At 33.2% G+C, this 17,165-nt stretch overlaps 1 protein-coding gene across 3 annotated transcripts in view; it reads left to right on the forward strand.

Annotated features, from left to right (window-relative positions):
* Positions 1-17,165, forward strand: part of LOC127170747 (anosmin-1) — a 107,129-nt gene that overhangs the window by 21,522 nt on the left and 68,442 nt on the right. For 2 of the 3 annotated variants that reach the window (XM_051118958.1, XM_051118957.1), the window contains exon 2: positions 16,613-16,660. In XM_051118958.1, the coding sequence (XP_050974915.1) occupies positions 16,613-16,660 (48 nt within the window). Of the gene's footprint in view, positions 1-5,984; positions 6,184-16,612; positions 16,661-17,165 lie in introns of those variants that run through there. The other variant, XM_051118956.1, reaches the window with a different exon arrangement.

Consider the following 17,165-nt stretch of genomic DNA (forward strand, 5'->3'; position numbering starts at 1 on the left):
GCGCATCACAGAAATAAATTACATTTTAACACATATTCACATAGAAAAGAGTTATTTTAAACTGCAGTAATATTTCACAATTTTACAGTATTTTTGATCAAATAAATGCAGCCTTGCTGAGCAGAAGAGACTTTTTCAAATACATTTAAAAATCTTAATTATTCCAAACACCATGCGAATTGATTTCAATAGAAAAACTGTGATTTTAAACTCAAATAGAAACTAATAATTAATGCATAAGACAGAATTTGGCAGATGTGAAAGCAGCTGTTTGTCCTTCATCTGCTTGTGTTTTTACACAAGACAGTTTTGTGATCCTCCTGCTCTCGTCTGCTCTTTCAAGGCCTTTCAGACGCCTGGCACCTCAGGCGCGTGAGTGTGTTTGACCGGCTCATAAGAGTCATTTGTTGACGGGGAAATGAGTGTTTTCATGTTTACAGATGTAAACAGTAGTTGCCAGGCGAGACTCAGGGTCACTGCCATAAAACGAGACGCTGTGAAGAGCCAAAGTCCCACCTTTCCCTGCAGAAACGGCGCGAGTTGGCCGCGACGCTCGCTTTAACTGCTCAGCGCTGGCTGCCGTTGAGAAACGCCAAGAGAAGCGTGTCCACTTTAGGCCTAAATTTAAGATGCATTTGAATTCGATATAATTTTCCATGCATTTGGATTACACAGCTTTAACGTAAACAAACTAATGACCTTAATGTGATTCGTGTTTGACAGTCGAGCGTAATTGAAACAGGTCAGATTTCTGCGCTCAGAATTTTAAATGTCTGTTTGATTTTGTTTAAATAATCATATTGTCCAAATGCATTTATTCAGATAACTCAGAATCAGCTGAAATCTGGTCATTGTGGAAATGGTTACTTTTATTCAATTTAAAAAAAAAAAATTTTTCTAAAATGTTATGTTTGAATATGCACTAATTGGCAAACATTTCCAGAACTGAAATCTGAACATTGGATAAAATAATGCTTGTTTCATTTTGTTGACACAGTACATTAAGGGTTTTATATATTATATATTTAATATATTTTAAAGTTATGATATTTATATATAATATATTTTATTTACGTACTTTATGTCACAATATATTTCTAATATATTTATATATATTGTTTATGTTTATTCTATATATATTTTTTATTTTGCTATATATGAGAAATATTTCTAATGTTATAAGCTATGTATATATTTTCTATTATATATATATATATATATTTTTTATATTTATATTTACATGAATGAATGAATTATTTTTTTTCCATTATTTTGTTAATATATATAAATTAAATGTTTTTATATATATATATATATATATATATATATATATATATATATAGGTTAATAATAAACTATAACAAAATTAATTTAAAAAATATATATTATAGTTAAATGTGTTTTTTTTAATAGATATTTTCCTATTTTTTATTAATGCTATAAGATATTAATATATATTTGTATATGTTTATATTATAATTTAATATATATTTACATTTATAGGTTTATGTTTTGGATATTTTTTTTTACATTTAATACAGTATTACAGTATATTATGGGTCTTATATATTGCATATATATGTAATATATTAATTAATATATTAATTAATATTAATTTAATACATTTTAATGTTAAAATATATGTATGTGTGTGTGTATATATATATATATATATATATATATATATATATATATATATATTTACATATGTTATATTGCCATTTATATCTAATATATTTATATATAATGTTTATATATATATAAAATATATATATATATATATATATATTACTATATTTTTTTTTTACTTTTTTTACTATTTATTTATTTATTTATTTAGTTTTAGATTGAATAAAATTGGTTCTTTTTATAAAGCTGTAACAAAATATTCAAATATTACTTTTATCATTTATATTGCATAAATAATATTTCTTGTTTCATTTCATTGATATATACTTATTTTTTTAGTTATATTGAAAAAATAATTAATTTTTCATTTTTTTCCCCACTAATTAATTTTTTAATCATTTTAATATATATGAATTAAAGGTTCTAGAAATAAAAATGTATTAGTTATTAATAAACTATAATTTAGTTGATATTTTATATTTAAATGTGTTTATTCATATATATTTCTTATTTTAATATTAACATGTATTATTTTTGTATATTTATATTGGAAACAGTCCTTTTTTAATTTTAATTTTTTATTCATTATTTTGTTAAAATATAAAATATAAAATATATGAATTGAAGGTTATATATATATACACTACTGTTCAAAAGTTTGGGATCAGTAAGACTTGTAATAGTCTTTAAAGAAGTCTCTTATGCTCATCAAGGCTGCATTTATTTGATTAAAAATATAGAAAAAAACAGTAATATTGAAAAATGTTTTTACAATATAAAATAATGTTTTTTATTTTAACATACTTTAAAATAGAATTTATTCCTGTGATGAAAAGCTGAATTTTTATCAGCTGTTACTCCAGTCTTAAGTGTCACATGATCCTTCAGAAATCATTCTAATATGCGGATTTATTATTAGAATGATCAGTGTTGGATAATATCAACAGTTGTGCTGCCAAATGTTTTTTGGAACCTGTGATTTTTTTTTTCAGGATTCTTTCATGAATAACAAGTTTAAAAAGTACAGTGTTATGAGAGTTATTAATAAAAAAAAAAATAAACAAATTATTTAGTTGCTATATTACAGTTAAATCTTTTTTATTAATGCTATAAGATATTTATATACATTTTTATATGTTTATATTATAATATATAATATATATTTACATTTATAGGTTTAAGTTTTGGATATCTCCTTTTAACATTTAATTCATTTTAAAAAAGCGATTAAAATATTGCTGTGAAACAAGCAATATGCAATTAAATAAATGTATGAGATTAAAACACTGTATTTAATAATGATAAATATATAAAGCTGGTTATTTTGTGTTTGAAACACATTCAGTTTATTAGTACTATTACAGAAATCTGAGCTGTTTCATTTATGCTTATCTGACATTAATTTTATTAGTTGTTTATGTTAAAACAGTGTATATGTGCCATTGGACGGGCCCGAGACCGCACACCGTCCACACGGCGCTCGCAACACACGCCGTAAACCCGCGCCAACACATGGCTGCAATAAGCCAACAAATTAAGCCATTACAGAAGCGTTTAAGGTACGCAGACATCCGCGTTTGAAGGGTTTTAGGAGCGGCTCTCCCGCTCGCACGGGGCCCGAGCGAATCCGGCCGCTGACCGCACACGCGGCCCCGAGAAAAACACCCGCGACCGGAGCCCGAGCAGATGCGTGTGGCCGACACCGATCCCTCTCCACCGGCCTGACGGCTTTCATTAGGGAAGTACGCGCTGAAATATTTGGCCGGGCTCCGTCTGGCCCGCGGCGCAGCGGTTCACCGGGCCAAATCCACCGATTATGAGTCCCAGTTTCTGTCCTGCGCTGTTTAGGAGGAATACCCATAAAAACTCATTAGACGAAAACCAAACGCTGCTGCTTCTTCAAGAAGGTGAAGTCATGATGTTTTATGAAGCCTTCTGGGAAGTTTTTCAGCTGCTTTTTACCATCGCTTATCGAGATTCGGGAGCATTTTAGCTGCGTTTTAATAAGTCCTGTAGTCATTCTTTCCACGCTACGCTTACTCGTGGCTGCTGAGCTCAAATAATGCTAGACATGTCTGAAATGCTTGTAAAACGGTTTGAAGCTCACATGGGAAGTTTCCACTAGAATCGCTAAAACCCACTGCTATTACAACCATTTCTGAGCCAATCTGGAGACTTTCTTGGCTGTTTTCCTCATGTACACGACCAGTCAAAAGTTTTTGAACACTAAGATTTTTTATGTGTTTTTAAAGAACTCTCTTTATTTGATTCGAAGTACAGCAAAAACAGTAAAATTGTGAAAAAAATTTACTGTTTAAAATAAATGTTTTCTATGTATACATCTGTTAAAATGTAATTTATTTCAGTGGTCAAAGCTGAATTTTCAGCATCATTACTCCAGTCTTCAGTGTCACACGATCCTTCAGAAATCATTCTAATATGCTGATTTGCTCAAGAAACATTTCTGATTATTATTATTATTATTATCAATATTTTAAATCTGAAATAAAAAGCTTTTGTAACATTATACACTATACCATTTAAAAGCTTGGAGTCACTATATTTATTTATTTATTTATTTTTGGAGTGAAAGAAATTATAGAAATTAATACTTTCTTTTAGCATGGATGCTTTAAATTAAAAAAAAAAACCCGGAAAAAATCTACTCAGCTGTTTTCAACATGATAATAATAATAATAAATGTTTTTTGAGCAGCAAATCAGAATATTATAATGATTTGTGACACTGAAGACTGGAGTAATGATGCTGAAAATTCAGCTTTAAAATCTATTCAAATAGAAAGCAGTTATTTTAAAAAGTGAAAATATTTCACAATTTTACTGTTTTTGCTGTGCTTTGGATCAAATAAATGCAGGCTTGGTGAGCAGAAGAGACTTCTTTAAAAAATAATCAAATTTTACTGTTCAAAACTTTTAGTCTGGTAGTGTAGAAAAACATGCATGATATTGCATTTCTTGATGCCATAATGTTTTCACACGTTTTGCATAATTTCACCAGATTAGTTAAATTGAAATGACATTACTGATATTCTCATATTCATCTCAAGCTTCTTTCGAAAAAGTTAATTAGTGGCTGAAAAAAATGTAAAAATAAAATAATAATAATAATTTAATTTTGTGTATATATTACTTACACAAGGTGGGTGAAAAGTAACTAGGCATTAAAAATTGGTGAAAGTCTGTATTTCTAATAAAAATTTATTGAAACAATAATAATTACATTATTATTATTATTATTGTTAGTAGTAGTAGTAGTAGTATTTATTAATATTAAATAATTATATAAATTATTATTATTATTATTATTATTAATAATTAATATGAAGTATTTATATGAATTATTATTTTTATTGTTATAATTATTATTAGTATTATTAAATTATTATAGCTATTAAACATTGCCTACTTACTTTTCATCCACCTGTATATTATTTTATATATATTTTCAATTTTATATATTTTATATTTATAATGTTTTTATATATTATATGTTTTTTTTTTAAATAATTTTTATATATTGTCTATATATAGATGTATATTTTATTATGGCTGTATTACATATTTATATTTTTATATGTATTATTTATATTTGTATTATTTATATTTATTTATATTTTATTTGTACTTCATTATGATTTATTTATTTTTTGAGCTTATAGAGGAGCGTTTGTCCAGTTCAGGCTCATATATATATAAATAATATATATATAATTGTCATTTGTGTAAAAACTCATACACATTATTTCCACACAATAAAATGAGGCTTTATCTAATTAAATATGCACTGGAAATGAACATAAATATGCAGCCAGGTTCAAAATTCTTGTTTAATTTTGCTGAAATATTAAAGGTTTTTTCAGAGGGGATTTTGTATTTCTCTTTGTATCACTCCATAAAACAGAAAATACATTTTCACTGTTTTTAGGAAAAGATGTTAATCAGGCAAATGATATATGAACAAACCCCTCAGTAAAGCCCTTCAGAATATAGGATACAGAATACAACTGTAAAGTTTGTTGTGTAAGAACTGCTTACTTAGACATTAAACTCACAGGATGCGTTTAGATAAGCAAAAAAAAAAAAAAAGCTGTATTTGGGATGTTTTCTTTCCACTAGTCTCAGAAAGGACATGATATGTAAGCCAAATTCCTCAAATGCATGAAAAACCTGAAGTTTCTCAATCATACCATCTGAAGTTTCTCGCTCCCTACCTGCGTCTGTAGGGGCGGGGACGCGCGCCGGTCTCGACCAATGGCGTGCGCTGACTCCGCCCCGCCGCAGCGCCAAACTTTCTTCAGTATGAGCCGCAGCGGAGCGGTTCAGTCACGGTCTCACTCACTGCAGCAGCAGACGATCAGGCTTCGCGATGCTCGCGTTAACGCTGTGGATTATTGCGCTGCTGTGGAGCGCCGCGCGCGCGGACGCGAGGAAACCCGACGAGTTCTTCAGCGGGAGCGTTTACCGCGCGAGGTGCGCGTCGCGGTGCCTCAGCCTGCACATCACACGCATTTCTGCCGCTTTCAAGCATTTCCAGGTATGTCACAATATGACATTCAGTCAGACTGGCGCTTCAGCAAAATCAGCCTCAATGCAAAATTATAAAACTTTCACTTTGGTTGCACATTTTTGACATTTAGATCATAATTATCAGGGCGGTCAGCCCATATGTGCTTTTGAATGACCGATATACATGTTCAAATTAAATGTACAGAATTATAAAATTAAATTACACTATGAAAAATTACACAGTTACACTATTGACATCCATTTTAATATTTCAAATCACTAAACATACATTTTGAACCTGACACATTTATTATGATCCTATCTGTCCCTCATTAGTGAGCTAGACTATTATTATTTAATGACCCAATGCTTATTTTACATAATATTTATTCACATTTCACAGAGAGAGAAAGAGCAGACTCATGGAATATGGGCCATTTAATCAGATTTATTGGTCCATTGATCATTTTTAGCCTTTTTTAACTGCTAATTAGCATTTAGAGTTGTTTGGGTTTCATGTTTAATGAATCTTGTTTTTCGTGATCATCCGGTTAGTTGCTGTTAGTTAGTTTTCAGCTCAAAACTTCCGTTTTGTTCTGGTTTAAAGAAGTGAATCAGACACTGATCTGTGTAAAGTGATTGTGGGTTCTAGTTGCTGTAGTTCTTTACAACTTAAGCAACATCTAATGGTTATAGTCGGACAAGAAAGAGTTGGTTGTGTGTGGAACACTTACATATATTGTTTTGATATTATATTTTCATGAAGAAATTGTAACATATTTAATACTTATTATTTAAGCACATTTCCCTCCCAAAAAGTATATATATATATGTATTTTTTTTTTTTTTTTTAGAATTTTTGTATTCATTTATTTTAATTTATTATTTAATTTATTTATTTTTGCAGTAATGAAAACTGGACAGGATAAAGTGCACATTTATTGCACAACTGTCAGAAAAATTAAAAATGGTTTATTTTTTATGACAGTTAAGCACATTTCCATTTCACAAAAATGTTTCTATCAAAAACAGAAAATGCAAAAAAAAAAAAAATAAATAAATAAAATAATTTTTTTGACAATTAAGGACATTTCTATTTCACAAAAATGTTTGTCAAAAACAGAAAATGCAAAAAAAAAAAAAAAAAAAACTTTTTTTCACAATTAAGCACTTTTCTATTTCATAATTTTTTTTTGGTCAAAAACAGAAAAAAATCCTTTTTTGACAATTAAGCACTTTTCCATTTCACAAAAACAGAAAATGGAAAAAAAACAAAAATACTTTTTTTGACAATTAAGCACTTTTCTATTTCACAAAAATGTTTCTGTCAAAAACACAAAATGCAAAATGGAAAAAAAGCTTTTTTTGACAAGCACATTTATATTTCGCAAAAAATGTTTCTGTCAAAAACACAAAATGCAAAAAACACTTTTCTGACAGTTAAGCACATTCCATTTCACCAAGACGTTTGTCAAAAACAGAAAATGCTAAATGCAAAAAAAAAAAAAAAACCTTTTCTGACAGTTTAGCACATTTCCATTAAAAAAATGTTTCTGTCAAAAGCAAAAAATGGGAAAAAAAAAATAAAAAAAAAATTCTGACAAGCACATTTCCATCTCGTGTTCTTATTAACATCATTTGTAAAATAAATAAATAAAAAAAATAAATAATTACAGCTAAACAAAAAAATGCAGTTGATGACAACTGGGTAGTATAAAGTGCTTAATTTTCATGAAAATACAAAATAAATTACATATACTTTTAATCAAGTGTATAAATTATTACACAGTTATATGCTGCTGTTGCTCATAACATGTAGTCTACCTAAATAGTGAACAGTAGTGAACAAAATGTTTTTTGTGTGTGTGTTTGTTGGTTATATCTTATTACACACTGAAACCAGTTTGTTTAAAAGGCATTAATTGTGGATTTTGTTGCATTTTTTGTCTGATGTTTAATCTGTAGTGTATGAGAACGTGCAGTAAACACATGATTCCTTGTTAGAAAGTGAAGGGTTTGTGTTGCTCTTACGCTCGTTTAGTCCTGCGTCTACACCGTATTAGTTTCCTCAGAGCTCAGCGAAAGGCTCTTGTCCTTCTAATGTTTCCTCATCGCTTGCATCCGAATGCACACAAGTGCGTTCAAGGTTAATGTATGCGTCTAATGCGTGAAACTTGCCGTGCAACCGAAACAAGCCACCGTGCGTCCGAGGAGAAATGCGGTCGTGCCGGTTTATGATGTTGCCATTTGGCGGGGACGAAGCGGAGCTCCAGCCGCTAATGATTTGAGGGGAACATCTTTCTTAACATCAAAAGGGACGTACGGAGAAAGCTGGCGAAGTCTTTTGTCTGCGCAGGAAGTGCCGTGACAGGCTGGGCTTGATAAAGGGCTGGTTGAACTGGCTGGGAAGCTCCAGGAATAGAAAGCGATTGTTGTCGGTGCTCCATAAAGAGTGTCCGGAGGCCGTGTGTGTGTGTGTGTGTTCACAGGTCTTTCATGTGAAAATGGGAGGTCTGGTCAGCTGCAAAAACATGCAGCCCCCCTCTGAACTCTCCTGCTGACCAAATGCCAGTGTCACACGCCGCAACTGCTGGAGGTGAAGCAGCGCTGCCCTCAGATCCTCAGCAGTCGTTCAGATGAATGATCGCTCAGAGCCGCCAGAACTGATGAGTGAATGATCTCAGCCTGAACAGAGAGAATGAAAATACAGGAACGTTTCAGAAAAACTTGGGAATAAATTAGAATTAGAACAGTGTAAAAGAAAGAAAAGTTCTGATATGTTATTTTAGGTGACTAATTAGTGATATCTATCTATGTATAGTTCAATCGTTCTATCATTCTGTTCATCCATCCATCATTCTATGTCCATCTCTCTTCCCATCATGTATCTTTCCATCTGTTATTCTGTCTGTCTCTCCATCCATCCATCCATCGTTCTATCTATCCATCTATCATTATGGCTATCTGTCCATCCATTTATCATCCATCATCTGTCTATCCATCTGTCGCTCCATCCATCCATCAAAATGATAGATAGAACAATGGATGTATGGATGGAGAGATGGATAGAACGATACATGGATGGATGGATGGATGGATGAAAAAAATAGTTAGAACATGGATGGATGGATAGATGGGTGAATAATTGGATGGAAGGAAAGATAGATGTATAGATGATGGAGGAATGGGCAGATGGATGGATGCATGGAAGGACAGATGGATTAAAGGACAGATGAATGTATGGAAGGATAGATGGATGGAACGACAGATGTAATGATAGATGATGGATGGATGAATGGGCAGAATAAGAGATGGATTAATGATAAATGAATGTATGGAAGGAAAGATAGATGATGGATTGATGGATGAATGGAACAATAGATGGATAGATGATGGATGGATGGATGGACAGAAAGATAGAGCGATAGATGATGGATGGATAGACGAATGATGGATGGATGGATAGAACGACGGATGGATGGAACAATTGATCGATAGATAAATGATGAATGAATGGAACGATAGATAGATGGATGATAATGGGTGGATGGATGGAAAGATAGATGGATAGATGATGGATGGATGGATGAAAGGCAAGAGATGGTTTGATGGATGGATGGATAGATAGACGAATGATGGATTGATGGAACGAGGGATGGATGGACGAATGATGGATGGATAGAACGATGGATGGATGGATGGAATGGAACAACTGATGGATAGATAAATGATAAATGGATGGATGGAACGATAATAGATGGATGGATGGAAAGATAGATGGATAGATGATGGATGGATAAATGAATGGATACACCAAATGATGGATGGAACAATAGATGAATAGATAGATGATAAATGGATGGATGGAATGACAGATGGATGATGGATGGAAGGAAAGATAGATGGATAGATGATAGATGAACGGATGGATGGATAGAATGACGGATGGATGGATGGAACAGTAGATGGATAGATAGATGATAAATGTATGGATGATGGATGGAACGATGGATGGTTGGATGGAAGGCAAGATAGATGGATCAATGGATGGATAGAACAACAGATGGATAGATATATGATACATGGATGGATGGGATGACGGATGGATAGATGACGATGGATGGATGGATGAATGGAAGGAACAACGGATGGATGGATGGATCATTGGATACATGATAAATTGATGGATGATGGAATGATTGATGGATAGATGTTAAATATTTGGATGTATGGAATGATGGATGGATGGATGGAACAATAGATAGATGATAAATTGATGGATGTAACGATAGATGGATGGATAGAATGATAGATGGATATATAGATAGATGGATAACAGATTGACAAAACAATGGATGAATGGATGAAACAACAGATTGACAGAATGAGAGAATGTCAGAATAACGATAGATAGAATCATATCTGAATCATGCTGTGTTTTATCTGTCAGAAATGAAAGCTTATCATTTTCTGAATGGACACAAAGATGAGCTCTTCATTTCTGTGTTAAACACTACGTTTGGCCCGTGTCACATGTTAAGTGCTCTAGTTAGTGTGTGTTATATAGTCAGCAGCAGGTGCTTGGAGCTCAAGGTCTGGATTTGAGCTCTTGTCTCTCACATTGTTCTGTGTTGAGCTGTTCCTCTGGGTTTTATTTACATTGTTGAGATGCTTTAATCAGAGCACTGCTTTAGGGCGAGTGTTTAACACGACACGGCTCACGCTCAACACGCAGTCTTTGCTTAAATCCGTTCCATACGTCTCTCGTTTCATTCAGCAGACGTCTGCGTGTAAAAGAAGCGAGTGTCATCCATCATTTTGTCATACCTTTCCAGTTTAATGCTGTTGTACTAAAACAGGGGTGGATTTTCAATCTTTTACACCCATTTTATTCTGATAAAGTAGTATGTATATTTATATTCATATAATTTAGTTTGTTTATATCATTTAATTCTTTAGATTATACACAGATAGACAAAACAAGAAGCTTTTTTATATTCAAAATACTTTAAAATGTATTTATAGTCATATAATACTAAGTCCATCCATAACAACAACTTGCAAAAGTACAAAACCACTTAGGATGAGACATTTCTGCCAAGATTAGGCAACACGCTGGTAAATCAGCAAACTGAGGTTCTTATCAGCGTTTCATAAGGCGCAAAACATCTACAGATGCCACATTCCCAAGATAAACGGGCTGTAAAGTGGTAATAATGCGGTTTTTGGCTGTTTAAAGAGTCGTTATTACATAGATAAGTTTAGTCATAACACACCCCACGCTCAAAGCGGCCAAAGAGCAGAAGATTTCACCAACACCAGTTATAGTCTCAGCTAATCGATTACTGAATATGACAGAGAAACACCAGAGGTTAGTTCATGTGAGCGTGTGAATCGGCACAAGACTCCATTCATGTCTGTACTAATGAAAACCGCATACATACGAGCTGCTGCCGCTGTGGTTTGATTCCTTTTCCAAGTTGTTTCATATCAAAGGCCCTTGACAAGGGACACGGCACGACTTCTTTCCAATGTTTGTCTTTCCTTTGGATCAGAACGCGCGTCCCTCGAGCCGAACGGAGGGAACGAAGGGCTTAATTTAAAATGCAATAATTTTTACGACGTCAAGCGCGCTCGCAGGACCTCTCTGACACACCTTTGGCTTCATACGTCCACACATAAATAATTCCACACGCTGCAGATGCTTTCCCGAACAGAGACGGCCTTTCAGCTCGCAGACGCTGAATTTACAGCCGGGTGTTTCCCTCTGTCTGTTTCGGAATCGCCGATACATAAATACTCTGCAATAGGACAATAAAAAAAAGTAAAGAAAACTTTCATTTCGCTGTTTTGATGACCTGCACTGACACACTGTTATTTGGGACATAAACTTTCTAAGTTTCAAAAGCGGCCAAATATTCTTTACTAATCGAATACAAACTGATTCATTACAAATATGAGCATTTAAATTATTATTGACCTGATGATCAAGTTCTCCAGTGTGAGTTGAGATTCTCTTAAGAGCTTCTTGTTTTACTAAACGGCCAAATATCACTGATCAGTCACTTAAAAATAATGTCAGAATGTTACTTTGTTTTGCTTTTTTCTCTCAAAATTCTAGAATGTCTAAATAATAGAATCCTGTATTTTCAGTATAGATAGAATGACTGCATGAGAGACAGATGGACAGACGGATAGATGAAGAGATGGACGGACGGACGGACAGAATGATAGATGGATAGATAGAACAATACCTGGATGGATGGATGGATAGACAGAACAATACTTGGATGGATGAACAGAATGATAGATGGATAGACAGAAATGGATAGATAGATGGATGGATGGAACAATGGATGGATGAATGGATGGAGAGATGGATACACAGAACAATACATGGGTGGATGGATAGAGCGATGGATGGATGGAAAAATGATAGAACGATGGATGGATGGATGGATGATAGACAATGATAGATGGATAGATACTTGGATGGATGGATGGATGAATGGATGGAGAGACTGATGGACAGAACAATACATAGGTGGATGGATATATAGAATGATGGATGGATGGGTGATAGAATAATAGATGGGTAGATAGAACAATGTATGAATGGATGGATGGAGAGATGGATAGATAGAACAATACATGGATGGATGAATAAATAGAAAAATTATAGAATGATGGATGGATGGATGGGTGATAGAATGATAGATGGATAGATAGAACAATACATGGATGGATGAATAAACGGAAAAATGATAGATAGAACAATGGATGGATGGATGATAGACAGAATAATAGATGGATAGATAGAACGATGGATAGATAAATGGATGAAGAGATGGATAGACAGAAAAATATGGATGGATAAAGAGATGGATGGATGGATGGACAGAATGTTATATGGATAGATAGAACTGCATAGATGGATGGATGGAACAATGGATGGAAGAAGAGATGGATATATAGAACGATGGATGGAGAGATGGATAGACAGAAAAATACATGGGTGGATGAATGGATGGAACAATGGATGGATGGAGAGTTGGATATATAGAATGATGGGTGCATGGATGGATGGATGGAGAGATGGATAGAACATTACATGGATGGATGCATGGAAAAATGATAGATTGATGGATGGATGGAGAAATGGATAGAAAAATACATGGATGAATGGAGAGATAGATACACAATTCATCCATCCATCCATCATCTATCCATCTATCTCTTATTCTGTCCATCCATCTATCCCTCCATCCATCTGTAAGGTCTATAAACCTTCAGGCATTCAAAACTTTCAAAGTTATTTGTTCCTCACATATACGTTTAAATTGCAGTTCTGCTTCTTGTTTGCTGGATTAATATAAATTCAATCATGAATCTCACAGTGTTTTTTTCCCCAGTGAATCTCATCTCAAATGTTCCACCTTAAACCTGCTTGTAGACTGTGAACATTGTTGGCTCTGTGATGAATCGTTTATGTTCTCTATTGTTAGTCTCTTCAGATAAGAGCATCTGCTGAACACATACATGTAAATGCACAGTTTATCTTTCAGGACGATGTTGTGTTTAGTTCCTCGACGGATTAGAGTTGATGTGACACATGAATCCCCCAGCGACGCTTCAGCAAACTGATTGTAAATCTGTGAGCTCTAAAATCCAAAGGCTTAAACGCTCCAGGAATACCCTTGACTCTTCACTAAGCCGGGTTACAATGCTGACCTATAATTATCAGCCCCGGGTCAGCGACAGCTGGGTCAACATCCCGCCGAGTGTCCGAGGGATGCTGTCACGCCTCAAAATGTGACAGGCTTTCAGTCAGCCGTCCTGACGGGGATGCATTTACGCAATAAGACACTGGAGCTCATGTTATGAGACACACACTGTTGTCTCATTATCACAAGACGCGTGATCGTTCCATTAAAACTTCGCAAACGTCTCAGACGATGCACGTGTTCTGCATTTGAGCGTTTGCTGTCGTCTCCTCCTCTCTTTGAAGCTGTTGACCATTATCCTTGACATCGAGTGCACAACACCCTGCGGGACTGGATGGCAAATTAAGTCCTTTAATGATAAGTTCTTTTCCAAGGTTTCACAGGGAATTTCCACTGGATTACATTGTTCCAGATTCCTTTGAACTTGACATTGAACTTAAGCAGACTTTTGGTTTACAGGGCCGTGAAGTTTGCTCGTTCGGATGCTCGTGGAAAAAGGAACAAAGCCACGATTCATTTGAAACCGTAGTTAATGGAAGATGTTTAGTCTGATTTCCGAGGGATGGCACAAGTGAATCTTTGAATCTTTCGGTGTGCTGAATCGATTTACTGGAACTAATAATTTAGTGGAACATCAAGCACCCTGTTTTTGAGTGTAAATGAGTCTTTGAATCTTTGTTTTGAAATGATTTACTGAACCAAACAGTTTAGTTTGGCACCATTTTTTGAGTGATGATTTAAATTAATCCATGAATCAGTGTTTTGAATCGATTTAGTGGAACAAAGGAACATTTTTTTCTAGGAGTCATTTGTTTTGAATGATTGTGCAAAGGAATCTTTAAATCAGTGCTTTGAATTGATTTACTGAAGCAAACAGTTCAGTGGAACATTTTAAGTCGTGTACCGTTTTTTTGAGAGATGGTGCAAATGAATCTTTGAATCAGTGTTTTGAATCAGTTCACTGAAACAGTGTTTAATGGAACATTTTAGCTGGGCATCATTTGTTTTGAATGATTGTGTAAAATTAATCTTTGAATCAGCGTTTGGAATAGATTCATTGGAGCTAACAGTTTAATTGAACATTTTTAGTCGGCCGCTATTTCAATGAATCTTTGAATCAGTGTTTTGAATCAATTCATTAAAACAAAGAGTTTAATGAAACATTTTTACCTGAGTGTTATTTGTTTTAAATGATTGTGCAAATGAATCTTTTAATCAGTGTTTTGAATTGATTCACTGAAACGACCAGATTAATGGAACATTTTTAGTCGGGCACTGTTGTTTTTTAAAAGATGGTGGAAATAAATATTTGAATCAGGGGTTTGAATCGATTTATTGAAACAAAGAGTTTATAGAACGTTTTTTTTTCTGGCACCAAGTTTTTTAGTGATGCTGCAAATGAATCTTTGAATCTTTGTTTTGAACTGACTCACTGAACCAGACAGTTTAATGGAACATTTTTAGTCCATTTTTAAGTGATGTGCAAATGAATTAGATGTGTGTTTTGGACTGATTCACTAGAACTAACAGTTTAATGGAGCATTTTTAGTTTGGCGCCATTTTTTTAGTTGGGCATAATTTTTCTGGGTGATGATGCAAATGTGTCTTTAAATCATAATTTTGAATCGATTCACTGAAACAAACAGTTTAATAGAACATTTTTTTGTCTGGCACCACATTATTTAACGACTGTGTGAATGAATCTTTGAATCACTGTTTTGAATTGATTTACTAAAACGGTTTCATTTAACTTTTTTTTCATCTGGGACCATTTTTTGAGTGATTTGCAAATTAATCTTTGAATCAGTGTTTTGAATTGATTTAATGAAACAAATAGTTGAGTGGAACATTTTGCAATGGGCATTGTTTTTCTGAGTGATGGTGCAAATGAATCTTTTGAATCGATTCACTGAAACAAACAGTCTAATAGAACATTTTTTGTCTGACACCAAATTTTTGAGCAACTGTGCAAATGAATCTTTGAATCAGTGTTTTGAATTGACTCACTTAAACAGTTTAATGTAACATTTATTTTTGTTTGGGACCATTCTGTGAGTGATTTGTTAATTAATCTTTGAATCAGTGTTTTGAATTGATTTAGTGAAACAAATAGTTGAATGAAAAGTTTTTCGTTGGCCATCATTTTTCTGAGTGATGTTGCAAATGAATCTTTTGAATCAATTCACTGAAACGAATAGAACATCTAATAGAACATTTTTTTGTTTGGCACCAAATTTTTAAGCAACTGCAAATGAATCTTTGAATCATTGTTTTGAATCGATTCACGTAAACAACTTAATGTAACCCTTTTTTTTCATCTGGGACCGTTTTTTGAGAGATTTGCAAATGAATCTTTTGAATCAATTTACTGAAACGAACAGTCTAATAGAACATTTTTGTCTGGCACCAAATTTTTGAGTGACTGTGCACATGAATCTTTGAATCAGTATTTTGAATCGATTTAGTGAAACAAATAGTTGAATAGAATATTTTTAGTTGGGCATCATTTTTTCTGAGTGATGGTGCAAATAATTCTTTGAATCATTTGGAACATTTTTAGTCATGCATCCTAACCCTAATCATTTTTGAATCCGTGTTTTGAATCGATTCACTGAAATGAACAGTTTGAACTGATTTACTTTTTTACTTATCTTTTTATTTACCTGTTTTGAGTGAATGTTTCATATCTGATGTGATTTCCAGTGTTTTATTAGGTCTTTTCTCTCTTTCCAGAGCAATGGATCGTTGGTTTGGTGTCAGAATCACAAGCAGTGCTCAAAGGTAAAACTGTGAATCTCTTTAAAAGGGTCAAAAACACGTCCAGGTCACAGTTCACCCTAAATCACCAGAAGAAAAGAACAATGAAAGAAAGAGAACAGAATGGGAGTAAAACAAAAGACACAAAACATTTCTTACTATTTCCATATAAGAAATAAGTCCTACTTAAGGATTTTTTGCAAGATCTTTAAGAACATATTCCCTCCAAATTGTTCAGTGTTTGTTTTGTTTATTTTATTTAAACATTAGTAAAGTTTACCCTTTTTGAAAAGGAAGGCTAAAGTATTTATACATCTTAAAATGCAATGCAAAACAAATTTGTGATAGTTTAGAAGTTTATAAGATTTAAAAAGTAAAATTATTTATACATCTCATTACTGCAGTGCAAGATAAACTAGTAATATTTTATGCATGTTTAAAAAAGTGTAAATACTTCAACCTAACTTTTTTAAACTCGCAAACTTCACAAATATGTAAAGTGACAAATATGTAAAAAATGACAATTTAT

Source organism: Labeo rohita, chromosome 9, assembly GCF_022985175.1.
Source record: "Labeo rohita strain BAU-BD-2019 chromosome 9, IGBB_LRoh.1.0, whole genome shotgun sequence".
Classification (NCBI taxonomy): Eukaryota; Metazoa; Chordata; class Actinopteri; order Cypriniformes; family Cyprinidae; genus Labeo; species Labeo rohita.